Source organism: Eurytemora carolleeae, unplaced genomic scaffold (assembly GCF_000591075.1).
Source record: "Eurytemora carolleeae unplaced genomic scaffold, Eaff_2.0 scaffold600, whole genome shotgun sequence".
Classification (NCBI taxonomy): domain Eukaryota; kingdom Metazoa; phylum Arthropoda; class Copepoda; order Calanoida; family Temoridae; genus Eurytemora; species Eurytemora carolleeae.
The window spans coordinates 203,486-223,661 of NW_019397594.1; the positions used below are offsets into that span (position 1 = coordinate 203,486).

General features: G+C 32.0%; 1 protein-coding gene across 1 annotated transcript; it reads left to right on the forward strand.

Moving 5' to 3' along the window:
- Positions 1-959: 959 nt before the first annotated feature.
- LOC111715078 (uncharacterized) lies at positions 960-18,397 on the forward strand. The gene is made up of 10 exons (XM_023490331.1): positions 960-1,208; positions 5,874-6,127; positions 6,880-7,100; positions 7,795-7,843; positions 8,310-8,826; positions 12,901-13,123; positions 15,081-15,140; positions 15,397-15,528; positions 16,715-16,774; positions 18,326-18,397. The coding sequence occupies exons 1-10, from the start codon at positions 1,090-1,092 to the stop codon at positions 18,395-18,397; spliced, it is 1,707 nt and encodes a 568-aa protein (XP_023346099.1). The 5' UTR covers positions 960-1,089.
- The last annotated feature ends 1,779 nt before the right edge of the window (positions 18,398-20,176 follow it).

The following is a 20,176-nucleotide window of genomic DNA, read 5'->3' on the forward strand; positions in this document are numbered from 1 at the left end:
GCAGGTACAGGGTGTTCCACGAAACTTGACTTGACAGTTGGTAAATAGTTTTCAATGTCTCTCTTCCATACACTGTATTAGATATTAAAGGCTGTTTAAAGTTTATTTCGTTAAAAAAATCTTTTGATCAAGTTTATTTTACTTTGAAATTAATTCCACTGTAATATGACTCCTATATAATATTTTTATTACTGTCTTTGGTATTAAAAAAAACTTAACAAATCATGGAAGAAGACATTCTAAACTATTTACCAATTCAATTATATTCTTATGAGAAAGTTAATCATATTATAATATGCATTATGATCTTGATTTATCTCTAATAAATCTTACTTACTTACTTACTTACTTATTTACCAACTGTCATATTTCGTGGGACACCCTGTATATATGCTATCTTGACCATTTTGGATTATTTGAACGTAGTTTTCCCAGCCAAAAATATATAATATTCATGTTGGAGGATCGAACAAGATCTCTTGGCAACTTGAGGAAAAAATCCTGTATAACAAGATAAGGAACAAAAAATACGTCAGTCATGACTATTATTTTAATCTGATCAAAGAAATTTTTCTTTTTGTGTAGCTCTTCAGATTGAGGTTTGCATGATGATTAGGTTGGAAATCGAGTGTTGTTACTGTTAGTGACGATATGTGGCGCGCGGTGGTATGGGATAGTTTAGAATTAGATCGGGACGTATTAGATCAGATCAGATCAGGAACGGAAAATCTGCAATTTAAATCAATTTTTATAATAGAAAGGGGTTGTCCTTAAACCTTTTTAAAAATATTTTTTTTTTCATTTTTAAATGATGTCAACTATTTTAAACTTAAGTTATATGATATTCAAAGCAGTCAACTTTAAACATCTGAAAAAAATTAAACTTCAACTTTTGGAATTTTGTCGTCCAACTATTCGATGATCCCCTTTTTCAGAAATATGCATTTGGAGATCGATTGCTTCTCATGAAAACGTGTAAAGCTTGTGAGAAGTGCAGAATAGTTACTAGTTAGCTAGACATTATACTGAACAGTGAAATTAATATGAAAAAAATGTCTCTTCAGACTTTATAAGAATGTGATTTAAAAAATGGAGAATTTCGTGATAGGATCTTCCCCGGGTCTTGGGGTCAGCTCATTGAGCGAGGGTAGCTCTGTAGGAGATTCCAACGGTGGAGTTCATGGTTGTCAACTCAAGCTTGGGGATAGGTCAGTGTCATTTTATATTAAAACTTTCGAGGAAATTTTAAGAAACCCTTGATTTGAAGTTTTAATACATTTCCGATTCACATCCCGCGGTCCACACTATCATTTCACCCTTATCTGGGGGAAAAGAAGATATCGTCCTTTCCTTCTAAATAAAGATATCATTTTTCTCATTTTCCTTCCTTTTTCGGGACTCTATAAATGAGTCTGAATCTCTTAAAAGCTGTAAAATCTATGAAATCTCCAAAAAGCTTTGACATCTCTAAAAGCTGTGAAATCTCTGAAAAGCTGTGAAATCTCTGAAAAGCTATGAAATCTCTGAAAAGCTTCGAAATCTCCGCGAAAAGCTGTGAATTCTCTGAAAAGCTGTGAAATCTCTGAAAATCTCTAAAACTATCTAATGTATAAAACACTGAACCTCAAAGGTTCAAGCAAAGCTCTTTTAATCCGTCCTACTAAAAAACCCTTAAATCTAAAATCTTTTTAAATTGTCTAAAACTCCTCCTAAATAAATGATTGTCTAACCTTGGTAGGAAATGTTTTGGCATTATTTCTGCCAAGTTCCTTTAATATTTTTAAACTCTTTTTATTGTCAGAAGTTTTGCACTTAAAAGGGACTGTCAGCGTAATTTCAAGTGATTTTCCATTCAAAGATGGCAATGTCTGATTCACAACGGTACCCTTAAAAGCTTTGTCTGATTATTAAGTATGAATTAGATATCAATGTTCATAATTTTTAAATGTGACTTGCGCATTTCTACTTTAGGAAAACAAATCAGAAATCATCAGAGTTAAAAACTTATAAAACTAGAAAAACGACAATATCATTCACATTATTGATCAGTTAAAGGAATCAAGTAGACCGTTGAAAATCGGGCATTGTCCATTTGCATGGAGGGTCACTTGAAATTACGCTGACAGTCCCTTTAGATAAAACTTTCGTAATAGTAAATCATAAATTAAAAGGTTTCTAGAAATTACGTTAATATGTAGAAAATGCTTTACTCCAATAAGTTCTCTCAATATGTATCGTACAGATACAACTCATGCTCACTATCAGCTATAATACTCTGCAGTCTGTATCAATCCAGATATGACGCTCTTGTATCCCTCAATATGTATCGTACAGATACAACTCATGCTCACTATCAGCTATAATACTCTGCAGTCTGTATCAATCCAGATATGACGCTCTTGTATCCCTCAATATGTATCGTACAGATACAACTCATGCTCACTATCAGCTATAATACTCAATCAGATTGAGTCAGATATGACGCTTTTTAGTAAATGCCCTACTCCATAACAGGTTCTCAAACACGTATCTATCCAGGTACAACTCAGATTCTCTTGACTATCAATGTCAACACTCACGGGTGGGGTGTGTTATAGGCCAAAAAAGCGAACAAAATTTTTTTAAGCATTTTTTAACCCTTTTTTCATTTTTTTTATTCCACTGGCAACGCCAGGCCCTTCAGTTAGTTACAAACTGTTTTTCTTGGTATTTTCTTATCTCGGGATGGTTTCCAGTCAATTCTATTTATTGGTTAATGGTGGCCTAAATAAACACTGAAACCAAACCTTACACTCCTCCCCTCCCATTCCTTCTCTTCCCACCTCCCTCTAACTTATTTTAGTTCCAGTTTTGAGTTAAGCATACAAATTAACGAAAAATGATACTTCAACAAAAAAAAAATTTTAATTCTCCATTATCACCTAAAGGCTTCCAGGTTAAGATAGGCATCGTTTATTGATTCGTTTTTTTAACGATTTGGGTTTTTTGAATTTCTGTCACACTCCTAAAAATAGCATTTACTTTCCTAACATAATCCAAAATTCACTGACAAAAGATTTGAAAATGTTAAAATCGATTTCGTTTCAATTTTTCGTTTGACCTTGAATCTGATGCGAGAGTTGAAATCTGCAATGAAATAAAAACCAACCTGTAGATAACCATCTCGAATATATTTGTGGAGACTGATTTCAAAAAACCTTGAACTTTTAGAAAAACTGTGAACGTATTTTCAAGTAACACATGCATCCAAAGCTGGCAATGTACAATGCTGGTAGTATTATTATAGTAAAGTTGATTTAAAAGCAAAATATAATTGAGTAAAAGATTTTTTAGCAAAATAAACTGCAAAAGTCTTCAATTGATAAGGAAGAAACATTCAAAACTATTCACCATCTGTCATGTTTCGTGGGACACCCTGTATCTGAACCAACGTCATTTAAAACATGATTTGTTCTTATTTTTCTCAAAAACATGAATTATTTGCAAGTTTCTGCAGTAAACGCTCTCTATTCCAATAATGCAGTATTGACAAGAATTGTGACAGAAACTAAACATTTTCAAATCGAACCTTTGGTCAATTTTAACTTTTTTGTTTTAAAGGGAGTGTTCACTAATCATGAAGTGACATTAAAGGGACTGTAGACGATATTTCAAGTAAACTTTATTTTAAAAAAGTGACATGTTCGATTCAAAACGGTAACCTTAAAAACTTTATCTGATCAACAATGAGGAAGATATCGTCGTTTTTCTTCCTTAAAATGTTGAATTTTTAAACTTCCCTCTTTAATTCACAAAATATAGAGGACCACAATTGAAAACAATCATTAAAGTTTAATGGAAGCACTCTGATTTAAGCATTTGGTCCTTGTCGCGTCTTTGATCATAATTTGACCTTTTAAACTCAATTTTTTCGCTTTTACTTAATTGTCGTCAAATGCGTTTAAGATTGAAAAGTATTCAAAGACAACTCCATTTTAATACTGAATACAAACGAATGAAGAAACCAAACTTATCTTGTCCAGGTTAGTCGACATGGGATGGAGGGATCAGTGGGAAGGGCAAGCCTGAATTCGCCCCTCTTCAGAAAAAAAAATATTGCGCTTCGAGCACACATTTAACGAATTGACCAAGTTCATTATACAACTGTTGATAGTATAATTTTTAAAACACATAAACAAGCTACAATATAAAAAGAAATCAGTATACATTCCGGAACAATTAAAAAAATTCTGTTTTGTCTACTTCAAACCTTCAAACTAGCGCCTTCTTCCCCCTCTTAAAAANTTTTTTTAGGATTCATTTGAAACATATAAAACGTTTTAATAAAGTATAATTATTGAGTTTGAGCGGAAATTCGACGTTCAAAATCATCTATTTGGGTTGTTACGTTTTGAGAATCGATTTGTTTTTAATTATTAAATAACGACGACGAAAAATGTATAAAAAAATTCGACAGTAACCACCCAAATGGATAATTTTGAACGTCGACTTTGCGCTCAAACTCAGCAGTAGCTCCCTTAAACATTATTATTGAAGAGTATTAAATATAGAAGCCCAATGGAAACAACATATTTTGTCCATTTTCAAATTCAAGAATCGTCTTTGTAACCGTTTTCGGGCACCCCCTGAAAACCACAGATTTAAATGATCCATGCAGATGAGTCCCAATAGCCCCCTGTGAACTATTGACCTATGGAAATTCAAAATTATTTTGTTTTCGTATTGGTGGATTTTAAAATTTTCTAAAAATTTTATTGGCAACAAGTTTTCATCATGAAAATATATCCATAAACCTTTCATAATTTTAGGTCCCACAAAAAATATTTTACCAATATCGGTTCAGTTGTTTTGACGATTATTGGAAAACTATTTTTTTTCCGTAGATTAATATGGATAAATATGGAAATAGCATTCTCAGCCAAATTCTCTGGTATTTCAATAGCTATTTATATCAACAGATAAAAATTATAGGTCGTCTTTAGTTTTTGATTATTTACCCGAAAAAATCTAAGAGTTTAACTTTGGCTTTTGCCCTAAGTAAAGTCTTCTAAGGATTTATTAAATGATTTTCTAAAGAAAGAAACCAGTTTAAAGCTGATGAAAAGAAAAAAATGAATGAATGCGATACAGGTGTCTCTGAAGTCTCATTCTTTGTGGGTAAACCTAAAGATAAAGTTTTCAACTTGAAATTAATGCTTCCTTTTTTGTCCAATCTCTGTTTAAACTTCAAAATTAGAAAATATAACATTGAATATATATTAAATATTCACAAACTGAGGGATTTTGCTGCAATGGAAGAATTAAAAGTCGTCTTTTATGTTGCAAACTATTGCGGCATTTATTTTTCAACCTAATTTTGAAAATATCATTCATGAAACACTAATCACTAAATGATCCAGGTTTTGCATGCTATTTTTAAAATGTGGTTTGCCGTTTGTGTTCTTTCAAAACTACCGGAAATATGGAGGACTGTGATGTTCAGAATAGGACCGTTTTAACTTAAAACTAGGATGACATTTTTTATTTTTCTGGTGACTATATTTTGGAAACCGCAGGACTAGGACTAAATTTTTTCTTTCAAGTATCAAACAGTGATAACCAGAAAACAATGGAATAGAAGGACGACATTATAGCAATACTTAAGCGTTTTGATGTTGTTACAAAGGAAATATTTTTACTAGTAACTCAGCAAAGGGGTCTATTTACACTATACAATTACTATGTATAATGATCATTGAGTTTAAGTCTTAACTTGAGTTTAAAAGTCGCTTTCCTATTTCAGAGTTATCCGGTTATCACTGTACTTATAATTGTAGGTTGACAAATGAATGCCGTAAATAATGCCGTATTAAATTATTGATACATATGTCTAGGCCAAAGCGACCTCCTGCAATTGAACGAGAATCCTATCTAAAATTCTCACGACGAAAATCTTCTTCTCAACTGGCGCTGGAGACTGAAACAAAAAATCCGCCAAACACGACAAATCCTGGAAAATCCACGAGTCCACCCCATGTTAGTAATCCACTAAACCTCTCTCCGAGTCCTAGTGTTCACTCTTTAAAATACTCAAGCTGTGAAAATCTTGGAAATGTGAAAGAGAAGCAATCAAGTTTCAAATTAACAGGTAAGAAAAAATTTTCAAATAAAAGAAAAATCTAGAATCAAAAATAAAAAAATATTGTTTTTTGTTGTTGTAAAATTAACATTGCCATGCAAAAAATACTTTAAAGGTGAAAAAAATATGTTGATATGACTATATAGAGTCAAATATAAAACCGTTAAATTCTGTCTATTCTTTTCGATATTTTGAAAATTGTTAAATCTAGGACCGAAGAACATAGATTTTTTAGAAACTTGAGCTAAACACTTTAGACTGAGATATCCGTTATCCCGACCGCTTAATTAATCTGGAGATTAATAACAAGAGGAGAACAAAGAGTAATTTAATCTTGAGATTAAGAAAAAGAGTCGATTAGGCATAAATCCCGATATCCACCATTTAAAAGTTCCCAGCTCTGGTCATATTTTTAATTTTTTGTAATTTTTCGACTTCATTTAAGTCACAAAAACCGGTTTCCGCATGGCAATTTCACATGCACTTTTTTCTTGTCAAACTTCTCAAAGCATTTTTCAAAAATAAATTTTTCAATTTTTTTTGATTCATTGCATAGATTAAAAAGAAATATTCCAAGAATTTTATGAATTTTTGGGGAAATATATTTTTAACTTAATTAACATAACATAAAAATATATTCTTGCATGGACTGTTAATTACATTTAACTTTTTTATCTACAACATAAACCCTAAAAAAAATCTGTTTCGTGATCAAAGCTCATTTTTAATCCCCTTGTAAACAAGACAATTATCTTTTGTAGACCGTGAACCGGAGAGGATAAAAGAACCAATTTTGTTCCAACAACCTCAGCTTAAAACGTCGTCTTCCATTGGATCTTTCCTAACTAGAAAAATCGAAGAGAAACCTAAACCCGAAACTCCTACAGAAGTTAGAACAAGTCTTGATTGTGCTTCCATAGCTAAGAAGGTGTTCAGAGAAAAACTAGGTTTAGCTTTTAAAACGGGCACTTCACAAACAAAGGTATAAAGTACTGTACTGTTAAATTCATAAAAATTGTATCATGTATACATTCTAATCATTTTAACTTTGCTAGAAAAACACTGATGCATCTATTCTTGTTTACAAACACCGCCAAAAGAGAACTGTGTCCGAATTTAATGAATTTAAGCCGCGTCTCAAATCTCTTAGAAACCGGTTTATGGAGCGCCGGCTTAAATCTTGAAAAACTGAATACAATTTTAAGTAGAACCAATCAAATTTAAGCCACGGTTTAAAGTTAAGCCGCGGCTCAAATTTTTTAAATTCGGCCTCTGGTTTCAATATGTACGCAGAGAAAACGCAACAGCAATTAACTTTCCTTGCCTTATTACCTTGGTCAGATCTGAGCAAAATAATATTTTAGAAACAATTGAAATTTTTCATGCCTGGAAAGTCTGTTTACTAGAAGAATTAAATACGAAAATGAACCACTTAAATGTTGATTAAACTTACTATTATTTTCACTGAAATAATGAATACTTCATACAATGATTTGACATTAATGTCGTCTTTTTTGTACAACAAAATATTAAAAATTTTCTAAACAAAAATTAAACGACATCATTGAAATATGAATGTAGAATATCTTTGTGATTTCGTTAGATGTAAAAAATCTATGGGTAAATAGATTAAAATTTAAAAGTCAAAGTTTTTAATCTTGTTTCCCCGCATTTAGATATCATCTGAGGACCAGTCAAAGAAAAACGGTGGAGAGATAAAAGAAGGTATAATCTGAATTTGAAATGGGAGTACAGTGATGACCTGAAATTATTTGAACTTATTGTCTGATTTAATTTCCCGCATTTTAAACAATTAATTTCTCGCATTACAAGTTAAATCTATGTTGTAAGAACAAAATAATATTAATCTTTTGATTTCTCAATGCCACAATGATTCTTAATTATAGAAGGACAGTATGTTTATATTTTCTATTTTGTTTATATTTTACCTCATTAAAAAGTCTTGGCTATCCCATTTTAAGATATGTATCATATTTTAATACAATTGAAAATAAAAAATCTTTTGTGAAAATTGATAATTAAAGAAATTTCGAAGACGACAATCCTTTAATATTTACTATTCAACACTGTATAATGATTGAAATTGTCTTTGGCGTTTAGTTTTTTTGTTTGTTTTAGCTTATATGTAAGTTCTTCCATGATTGAGTTTGACATATTTAAAATTATTTAGATGGAGAATTGAGAAATGGAATGCCCAATTCTTCTTCTGTAGAGGGAAAGCTTAGTTTTATAAAAAATCTGCAAGTTAACAAAATGCATATTAAAGAGGAGTGCAGTTGGTCTCCAACTGCAGAGGCCACTGCAGAAGATTTACACGGTACCTGCGCAGAAGACCGAAAACAAACCAACTGCTCATCCAGAATAAACCGAAAGGTTTCTGACACATCCGACCCAACCCGACCTCAGTTTAAGCCAGGACCTGAAGAAATACGGGGATGCGTTGATTCTGACATATCAGATTCGGAAGCAGAGGGTGGGATGGCGGGCATGTCCGATACCGGAGTAAATGGACTCCGAGCCTCATTAAATACCGGTTTCAATGCGCCCTCTGGCAAGTGTGACAAGATGTCCACTGAGATCAAAACTCCAGTTAATAGGTTTGACAGCTCAGTGGACTGGAAAGGAAGAGGAGAAGGAGGAGGAGGGGTGAAGGAGGAAAGGAAAGACACAATAGATAGTGGAATCAGGGAAGTTTATTTCATTCATTTGATTCAAAACGAGCTGTCAACTAAATTTAAAGTGACTCAAATCAGTTACAAACTTACAACATGTCAATTTGTCTTTCTAAAATTGGACAAATATCAGCCCTTTTCTTATTCTTCTATTTCAACTTTTAATTGTGGCTCTATATGTGAGCATCTTCTCTTTGTACAATATAAAACAAAAACAAAAAATGGTTCGTGGATTAAATAATATTGTTTTCGTGGATTTTCAAAATTTTATAAAAATCGATAATTTTTGGATTCAAAGGAACTGAGTTTTTTACAAATATTAGCAGGTGAAATATGTTAAAAACATCAATTTTTCAAGGGCTTTTCAAATATATAAATGTTAACCCTGTAGCGTTCTAATGTAAGTCTTTCAGAAGTTATTTAGAAAAAAAACACAGGGGGACCCCCCTGTGATAGGGTTAACAGTTTCAGAAAAGGCTCTGTAAGACATTTACGGGTCCACATTGATCCGGAAAAAAATTAGAAACCCTTATACATTACATTACATTGGAAACCCTTATACATGTCTCCAAGTCCATTAAATCTGGAGTTTTAGTATTTTCTACTGTATTTTCTTGAACCTGTCATTAACTTATATACTAAGATCTAGTAATTTTCACGGTTTTTTGGAAAGTTATTTCAGCATTCACAGTATGATAATATATGATTATGATTTATACCTCAGAAGAAAGTATATTCTATCTTCTATACAATAAAACGAGACATTCGTATATAGGGTTTTTGCGCAAAATTTGCGTAATTTTTGCACAAATATTTTTTTCAGTGAACTTTAGTTGCATCTTTTGCGTAAATCTTTTCCCGCAATTTGCGCAAAACCGGAAGTATGGCACAAAACGTAAATTTTTACGCAAAACATGTTTTTGCATATTAACCAAAATTGACATTTTCAGCACAGAATCAAACAACTGAAGGTTTATCCAAAAATTTACATACAAATAAATTATGATTGCTGCTCTCAATTAGTTACTTTTTGTCACAAAGTCTTCTCCTTGAGGGACAAAAATTAATAAAACAGAAATTAGAACTTTGAAAGTTGAAATTAAAAGATGTCTGAACCTTTGTGTGGCGTTGAACTTTGATATTTCAAATGTTGACTACTAGTCGAATGCATATGATTGAAATATCAAAGGTGTATACCCACTGAGATAAAGACAACACTAAAACTTAGTCATCAAATTTGGGATACAGTCTCGATTTTGAAGTGTCGCACCTCCTTGGTCTTTGTATTTACCTCACCAACTCACTGGTTTTTTGTATGCCTTGACATACATTTTAAAAATACTGCGCGTTTTTTTTATTCCTACGTTTAAAATGAGTAATTGGCAAAATACTGCTTGCCTTTTGTGTGAATCTTGAATTGCAGTGTGCAATTATGCATTAGGTTGCACTTGCAAAATAGAGTTTTAGACAAGTAATCCGTTCCTTTTTAAGCAAGCATTACTATATGCAAAAAAGTGAAACTTATAGAAAGCTAATTTATACAGTTTACACCTTTCACCGATTTGCTCTGCAAAATTGCGCAAAACAGAATAACGCAAAAGCGGAATAGCGAAATTTTGCGCAAAATGAAGTTGCGAATGCTTACGCAAAGTGCTATTTTTTTCGCGTAAAATGTTGCGCAACTAAAGCAAAATTTTGCCCTTTGTTTTTCAAAATTTGCGCAAAAGTTTTGCGAATGGAAACCCTATACGTATATATGTTCCATATAGCCGGCCAAAGGGCTGAAACGAATGGACTGAGTTTTTTTTGTGGACACTCATGGGTAGCCTGAGGCTAGATAAAATAATTTTTTTTTTCAAAATTTTTTTTGAAGACATATTTTATTCAAAAATTTTTGTGTTTTTTTTCAATTTTTTTCTCCCCGGGCTACGCCTGGCCCTTCAGCTAGTTCTATATAATGAAACAAGACAATAGTATATATATTTCCTATTCGAGACCAAACGGTTGGACCCAATGGGCTGAATTTTTTTTGAGGGAGCCCAGGGTATAGTCAAAAAAATTCAAAAAAACTACTCATTATTTTCTACTACTTGGGTTCAGTTGCATTTTTATTTCATATTGTTTTTTCCCAGGTTTTCTTCTCCAGGTTTCCTACTCCAGATTTCCTACTCCAAGTTTCCTACTTCACGTTTCCTACTCCAGGTTTCCTACTCCAGATTTCCTACTCCAGGTTTTCTATACTTCATATTTCCAACGCCAGGTTTCATTCCCCAGGTTTCCTTCTCCACGATTCCTACTCCAGGTTTCCCACTCCAGGTTTTCAACTCCAGGTTTCCTACTGCAGGTTTCCTACTCAAGGTTTCCATCTCCAGGTTTCCTACTCCAGGTTTCCTACTCCAGGTTTCCTACTCCAGGTTTCCTACTCCAGGTTTCCTACCCCAGGTTTCTTTAATATACTAACTTGAGAACCCAGCTTTGCCAGAAAACAAAACTTTCGCTTTATATTTCAACTTACTTAATTTCGAATTTTTAAACAAAATTGAGAATATTCCTGTTGTTCTATCGAGTGTTTTATTCAAAATTTGAGGTAAATCGGTAAAAAAATGTTCCTAAGTAATGTTCAAATAGACAAAAAAACAAACAGACAGATCTAAATCTTCTAAAAACTAGCTTGGGAGCCCAGCTTTGTCTAGAAATTAAACTTTCTCTAATATTCAACCAACACAAATCCGTCATGGGTTCCTAAGTTATGATCGCACATACAAACAAACAAACAGAGATTTCAACTTTATATATATTTAAATAGATATCTAAATATTTTATGTTCAATATAGCTAGCCAAGCGGCTGGGCCAAATTGGTTACCCTGGTGGTGACATAGGCTAAAATTCGAATTTTTTCCAAAATGTTTTTAAAACTCCATAAGGAACGCCGGACAGTATATCTAGTTTATACATAAATATAGAATTAAGAAAAATTCAGCCCAAATGCTTAAATAAAAATTAAGTGAGCGCTGGAGCCAAGCTTTGCCTGGAAACTAAATTTTCCTAAGAAAAGTCAACCCAATTTCAACTTAGAATTTTTAAACCAATCTAAAAACATTTCCCTGCATTCTTCCAAGCTCCCCAATTTGAGGCAAATCGGTCAGAAAAGGGTCAGGTTGATATAGTAGTGACTCGCCAATAAGCACACTTTTTAACATGCTTTGAAAATGAAAAAAATAATAAAAAATGCAGAAATAATAAAAATAAAAAAACAGACAAGGTCAAACAAATTTCAAGTTAATCGTGATACCTGACGGTACATTTACAATTACAAAATACTTATTTTGTTATTTTCCGCTTCAACACTTTTACAGCTTTTGCTTTACTTTAATGGCAACAGTTTAGTAAAAACCCAAGGTGACAAGATTTTACAAGCTATAGCTATATATAGCCATGTACCTTAACAAGCTTTGACCGATGAAGAATAGATATGATATACAGGGTGTCCCAAAAAACATGGGAATTTAGTGACGAATTGGATATCGTCTTTGTTATGAATTAGCATTGCTATACCTAATTTCAAAAACCATAATATTATTATGTCTGCTAGAGTTTATTTTATGAAAAGGGTAAAAGACTGTAAAGATGTTTCTATAATATCTCTACAAGATGAACAGTGAAGACGGGCAAGCTTACTCTGTTTGTATAATGCAAGTTTTCTTGTTTTACAAAGTACAACCGTATGCAGTCAACACATAAACAAACAAATTGTAAACATAGCAGACGAAAATCTTACAGATTACGCTTTCTCCTAGTAGGTATCACTATATTAAATCAAAGATTTATCTAAAAAGACGATATCGAATTCGTCACTGAATTCCCATGTTTATTGGGACACCCTGTATATACCTTTCTCGTTGAAGATTTCAAATACAGACATATTTGAGAAAACTGTCAGAATTGAACACATTTTTTAAGTTAGAAAAACGAACATATCTGCAATGGGCTTAGAGGGTCACTTACAAAGGATGAATAATTACTATGGGGAAATATAGGCAAAGCAGGAATAAATTAAAAATATTAAATAAATTAATGAATAAAACTAGTGACGGAAGTCCGGGTTCTCCATGTTCCGACGCAGAGACTTCAACTCCTTTAACTAGCGTTAAAGTCACCAGAAATATTTCACAAATTGAAGCTCTGATTAAACGCATCAATGACGAGAACAAGAAGACTAAGGAGGTTCTGGAGAAGATTGACAGGGGGGAGTACACCAGAGAGAAGAGGGAGGAGAAGGAAGGAAAGGGGAATGAGGAAGGGGAGGATGAGGTAATAATAATTTTTAACAAATCCGCGAATTTTTAAAGAAAAAACACTTTTCCTTTGGTTATTAAGAGAATTAAAAAACACACTTCATCGCATTAAGGATTCATGACGGCAGTAATAATGTTTTTCAGATTCAGATACAAACTTTTAACTTTTTACAAAACTTTTAATTCAAACTTTTAATTCAATTTTTTACAAATACACAATCTGAATGAATTACTGGGGTAGACTTTTTTTCTTGTAAAATATATAATTATGATTAATAATGAAACAATTAATTAAAACAATTAAAGAAAATTTCCCCCTAGCATGCCCCAACCCCAACAAAAATAAAATATGTGATGTTACTTCCACATAAAAGTGTGTCAAGCGAATTTAGCAGGGGGTCGAAAATGTGATCGGCTTGACATGCAAGATTTTAAGCTTTTTTTACATTTAAAGAAACGATTATGCTTTCGTTTGCCATATCTATAGAAAATATTAGTTTTCTCGTATATTATTAGTTTATTCGTTCCTTAAGGTGTTTAATTGGGTTATGCTAAAAAATATCATTACAAAAATGACTAAATTGTATTATGTCATGTGCAGGTAATGTACCACAATAAACATTGAATCTTGGGCATTTTATTCTGAAACTTGTATTTACAATTTTATCTTTTTAGATTTCATATAATTCCTTCTGTATAAAGGGGCTGTAAGTGTAATGTTTAAGTGAACCTCCAGACAAAGATGACAATGGTACCCTTGAAACTATAGTCATATCACAAATTTGAAAGTTACCATTGTTTTTGGTAATATAAAAAGTGGTAATTTCTTGAGTTTCTCCATTGCCTTTAAAGGGAGTGACCGGCTAAATAAGGTAGTTGAACTGAGTATGCAGTGTTGTGGAAAACTTCTTTCGGATTCATTTGAGACATATTAAACTTTTTAAAGATCTGTAAATCCTGAGTTTGAGCGCAAATTCGACGTTTAAAACATACTTAGCCACTCTCTTTAATAAGCAAGAAATGCGTAGGTCTTTTTCGCTAAGAAACCGCAAACGAAAATAAACAGTTTAAAGAAACAAAAACATAAATATCTAATTCATACTCGATCAGACAAAGCTTTTTAGGGCATGCCGTTGTAGATCGGACATTGTCATCTTCGCATGGAGGGTCGCTTAAAATTACGCTTACAGTCCCTTTAAGCGTTTAAGAGTTTTATTGGAAGTTAAAACATTCTTAATTCATTGTCTTTGAATTTCCAAGATGTGGTCTGCAATTATTAAATCTACAACTATACAAATTCATACTCTCCATTAGGAAAAAACATGATTTCAAGAGAAAATATTTTTATTTTACAGAAAAGCTTAAAAGTGTACCGTTGTAAATCGGACATAGAGCGTCATTTGAAATTACGTTTACAATCCCTTTACACTGTAAACTCCGGTGCATCTTTAGTACCGGGCCTACTTTTAAGCAGTTAGAGAAAGCTGTAAAGTACACATATATGCTTGGCAAAAAGGACAGTACACCAATTGTATTTTGGGAGATTCCAGAGTGTTTAGTTTACATGTTTTTGGAACACCTGTTGTTAGAAGTATTAAAGTAATTTGAAGCTCTTTAAAAATTCTTGTTATTCTATTATTCTTGTTTACAATCCTTTAGAACTAATCAAAACTTGAATTGCACAGATTAATTTGAATTTAATTACATTAAGAAAGTTAAAGACAGTGTTTTCCTGACTCCATTTTTCTTCGTACTTTATAAAATAACAAATGTTTTTATTGGTACTGTACTTTAGATTAAGTTCAAAGTGACCCTCTAATTATATACTGTCATGTCCAATTCACAATGGTAGGAATAGAAAAGGTTCAAAGGGTAGCAGGAGTAGCAGGCGTTGTAAATCGGACACTTGATTATTTTTCATTGCGTCTGCAGTTCCTTAAATATTTATTAAATATATTTTAATTTTATTTCAGGCTGAGGATGAAGGATCTAGTAGTAGAATATCTTATGGAGGATCCTGGGAGAATGATAAGGTATTCTTTTATTTAAGCATGTATGTCACACTATAGTACGTCCCTTGTGAGTCTTTAATGATTTATTAATAAGAAGACGCCTTTTAGACAAAGTTTAACTGTATATATTCCAATAAACATGAAACAATAAGTAATTTAACAAATGACTATTGAAACTATTTGCTTTATAACAAATAAAAAACACTTAAGTATTGCTTTAATGTCATCTTCATATTCCAAAGTTTTCTGGTTCTCACTTGTAAATTTTCTTTTAAAGTTGGAGGATGTAATTTGGGCGAGCTCTATGGAGAATAAGAGATATCCAATTGTCGTCTTCAACACAACTGCCATTAGTCATAGTTCAAGTTCAATAACGCCAGTTGGTGCTAGATATCATTTAACATTTAAGGTAAATAAAAGAATTTTATATCCCGAAGAGATCACATTATTTTCCGTCCCAATAATGGTCCCAGCTAACCACTTTATGGTCCCGGTTGACCGTACCACTTTATTGTCTCAGATGACAACTTTTTTGTCCCGGCTGAATTTCAAGCATAAAAATACATTTTAAACTTACCATGTAACTACCTCTTAAATACTTGATTCAAAAAACATTTTTATACAAATTCGATCGGATATATTACAAAAAAAGACTGGAAATTGCGCATGTAGCTGGTCTAGGATTAAAGGGACTGTACGCTTAATTTCAAAAATAGCAATGCCCAATTGACAACAGTATCATTGAAAGCTTTGTCTAATCAAGTATGAATTGGCTTTAAATGTTTTTGTTTCTTTAAACTGTTTATTTTCATTTGCGGTTTCTACGTGAAACGAATTGCGCATTTCTTGTTTATAAGAAGCAATAGAGAAACTTAACAGAGATGAACACTTTTCGAGACAGAAAAACGATGGTATCTTTCACATTTTTGATCAAATTAATGTTTCAAGGGTACCGTTGTGTATCGTACAATGCAATCTTTGAACATAGGGTCACTTGCAATTACACTTAGAGTCTATGAGTTATTCCATTTTAAGATTGAATTAGGGATTTTAAAAAACCTTGATCTTTCGCTACTTTAAAACTTGCTCTTGCTAGAGATGGGCGTTTTCGGTTTTTTTTCATTTCTTTCGTTCATCGTTCATCGATCGTTTTTTTCATTAGCTAAAACAATTTATTTCGTTCGTTCACAAAATTATCGTTCATTTTCTAGCCGTTTCGTTGGTTTTCTCACTGAATGATTTTTCAGTAATGTACTCTACTCGTTCGGTAAAATCGTTTGTTCTGTAAAATCGTTCTTTTTGTAAAAACAGAGAGGTTTTTTAAATCTTAAGAAAATTCGTTTGTTCAGTAAAAAAATGATTGGTTTTTCAAGAATTTTCGAACAGTTTTAAATGTTCGTTTTTGTTGTTTTTTTCGTTCATCGTTCAGTAAAAATTCGTCTGTTCTCAAAAATTTCGTTAGTTCACAAAAACTATGCCCATCTCTAGGTCCAGCTTCCTAAAAGTTGCCTGGTACAAATGAACCAGAGTTTTCAGAGTACATCACTTTTATTTTTCGTGAACAATCCCATTAAAATTTAAAATGTGTTGTTCAGGTTGTTCAAGCTGATGCCAAGATAGTTAGCCAAATATTTCATGCACACGGATTCCATGAGGTTAGACAAAATTCAATCAAAAAACTTCTTACTACAGACTTAAATTTTAGAATCTCATAAATCTTTGCAACCTGTGGTGTCGTATCTTGGATATTTTAAACTTAAACTTTTGATCTAACAGAATTCATAGTTTGAAATATCTAAGGTCTCAATATAGGGTTTCAAGATATTATAGGGATAATAAAATCAGAGTTTGTTGCAAGAAATCAGTTCCTTCGTTTTTAAACATTTCAAAATAATTAAAATTATGAGACAACAAACGATATCTGCCAATTTTTAGTTCTCTTTAAACTTGTATTCTTTGTTAAATCTTGAAATTAATCATATTAGAAGATACAAATACAAAATTTACTCTCTTGATTTATTTATATAAATATTTTGATTGGGGAACTCAATAGGACCACGGAAATGTTCTTAGCTAACTTAAAAGCTTAAGTTTAATGGGTTGACCTTGATAAAGAAAGTTTCTGGCAAAGCTGGTGAGAAAGGGTCTTGGGGAATCAAGAATCATTGTGCGGATACTTAATTTACTGCAGGCTTTGTGAAATTTAATTTGATTGTTGCCTGATTTTCTGATTTACTGATTAACTCAAGGAAATAATACAAATATAAAATAAAACATTCAAACTTCCGGACTTCTTATAGTTAGAGGGAAAACATGTATAAAGTAGTAATCTCTGTTTGTTTGTTTGTCCGATCATAACTCAGGAAACCCTTAACTGATTTGTCTCATATTTTGATTGAGGAACTCCGTAGGACCGGAATTCGTGCTAATGATAAGTCGGGATTTTGGCTTTAAAAGTAATTCATACCCAGCTTTAATCTGTGGGATGTTTATTTTTTATTTTAAATTCAGTTTTTTATCAATTCTGTGTTTTTTTTAGACCTTTTTGAAGAGAGGGTGCAGGGGGGGGGGTGACGTAAAGTCACAGGTTTTGTTAAAGGCGGAGTCACGATATCAGGGTTACCGATTGGGAAAAAGAAACCCAATCTAATAAGCATGATTTTAAGAAAAAAAAAACATATAATCATAAATGACATTTAATGAAATTAGGAATTTCTATTGAAATAGTTGGCTATTTAGTAAAAAACAATGCGTACAACGCAACGCAAAAAATAGAAAATATCTACATTGATGTGCAAATTTTAAAGTTCTGTGAATTATTGAGTTCGTGCAAAGATATTTTTAAATTTCCTGAATTGAATAAAAAAATGTTGTTTCTTAAAACAATTTTAAAATATGTTGTCACTTTCTAACTGTTGCAAGTGTGTATAACCCTAAAGGTCGATCTATAGTCTAAGCCCAGCCAATAAGAATTCGACATTGAAATACACATGTACGGGCTCGGAAGCCCTTGCCTGATTTATGTAGAGTAAGATGGATACAGCTATAAGCTAATTCTACATTCTCATCAAAAGCTTTTGACCAAATGGAATAACTGAAATCAAATACACTTTAGTTTAATGTGATTATATTCAGGTTTGAACCAGGATTTTAACCTGATGTGGACTGGATCCCATCCTAAACCTCAATCCTTTAAATATATTCAGGTTGGAAGTTTGAACCAGGATTCATGCCCCAACCCCAACAAAAATAAAATATGTGATGTTACTTCTACATAAAAGTGTGTCAAGCGAATTTAGCAGGGGGTCGAAAATGTGATCTACTTGACATGCAAGATTTTNTACTTTGAACCAGGATTTTAACCTGATGTGGACTGGATCCCATCCTAAACCTCAATCCTTTAAATCCCTTCTCCCGCATCAAAGGGTTAATCACTTTCCCAGGTAAGATAACCCATTAGTGACGATCAGGTCGTTTTTTACTAAACTTACGCAATTAACTGTAAAGAGATTTAGACTGTTAACTTATATAATTATTTAGCTCCGTACAGTAGGGGGACACTGACACACGAATGGGGTTTAACATTTTGGTGCCTAGATTCTATGAGTGATACATATCTCTGTACTCGGGGTTCAATAAGTTTAAAGGTTTAAGGGTACCATTAGCTACACTTCGCCATTTATGTGCTCCATTCATGCACAAAGAAAAATGTTTAAATCTTATTGTTATTATGCTAAACCAGGGGAGCTCATGTGTAAACAGCCTGAGCTATCTTGTAGCTCCCTGGCCACAGTATATTTAAAATTGATTGTTGTTATTTTAATTAGCATTTTTACGTATGTACACTGTAATATTTGTGACCTAATAAATGATTTGACTTGATTTGATTTGTAAGTCGAACATTGTCCTGTTTGAATGGAGGGTCGCTTGAAATAATGCTTATGGTCCCTTAAAAGGACTTTTTTGCTTTTCACACCTGACTCCTATAGAGGACATGATACAATGTTCACGGTAGACTAGAGGTCCTCCGTCCATTCAGTGCTTTAAGTACCTTTTCTAATCCTGGAGATTTACAACTTTTTAAATGTAGAAACTGGATGAACTGGGGAATTTCGAAGGTTACTAGGTGCAATGCAGTATTTTCTACACTTTTCCTTCTCTTCTTCGTATCCATTGTTAATTCATTCAATATATAAGTAGATGGCATTATAAAACTGGCTATTTTTCAATTATAAGAATTTAAAAAAATTGTATGTTTAATAGTTTTTAAAATTAAATTACAATGTTTTATAAATTGTCAATTGTCAATTGAAAAATGGTGATGTTTGAATTTTGACAATTGTAATTTTTGAATTATTACTGCTTAAAATTAATTGTTATATTTGATTTCTGATTTTGTGTGGTATATATATTGTATTTTATTCGTTTAAAAAATTCACAAAAATAGGAAAAACATATTGATTACATTCTCGTATTTCGGAGAAACTTCATTAAACATAATAAGAAATATTAAAACAATTATTTAACCATGACAAAATAGTTAACCATGTTCAAATCTGTTTTTCATGTATAAAACTGTTTTTTTTTTGCATTTATACTTGATAAATCGACAGTTTATGCATAATTTCCAGTCCGGCCATGCTATAGGCTAAATTTCATTAATTTTATTATTTACTTTTAGACAAATTTCCATCAATTTAATTTTTCTGATTGATTCAATTATTTTCCAAATATGTGCTTCATTACTGATCAAAACTAGCTTAGGTATCGGGGTTAAAAACCGTATGAATAAATATAATAAAAAAGTTCTTTTGTAAGTACAATAAATGACAAAAAATATTTTAAGATGTATTTTTTTTTAAATTACTAAGATATGTGTTTAAATTTCATTGTGGCATAATTTATATCGACTTAAAAACATCCATAATTAGTATTTTGTTGTAAATGAGTATTATCATTATTATTATTATTATCATAACTATTATTATTATTATTATTATTATTATTATTATTATTATCATTATTATTATTATTATTATTATTATTATTATTATTAT

Coding starts and splice junctions, on each gene's coding strand:
- LOC111715078 (XM_023490331.1), top strand. CDS start 1,090: ATGGAGAATTTCGTGATAGGATCTTCCCCGGGTCTTGGGGTCAGCTCA. Junction 8,827..12,900: donor ACAATAGATAGTGGAATCAG/GGAAGTTTATTT, acceptor GAATAAAACTAG/TGACGGAAGTCCGGGTTCTC. Junction 16,775..18,325: donor ATGCACACGGATTCCATGAG/GTTAGACAAAAT, acceptor AAATATATTCAG/GTTGGAAGTTTGAACCAGGA.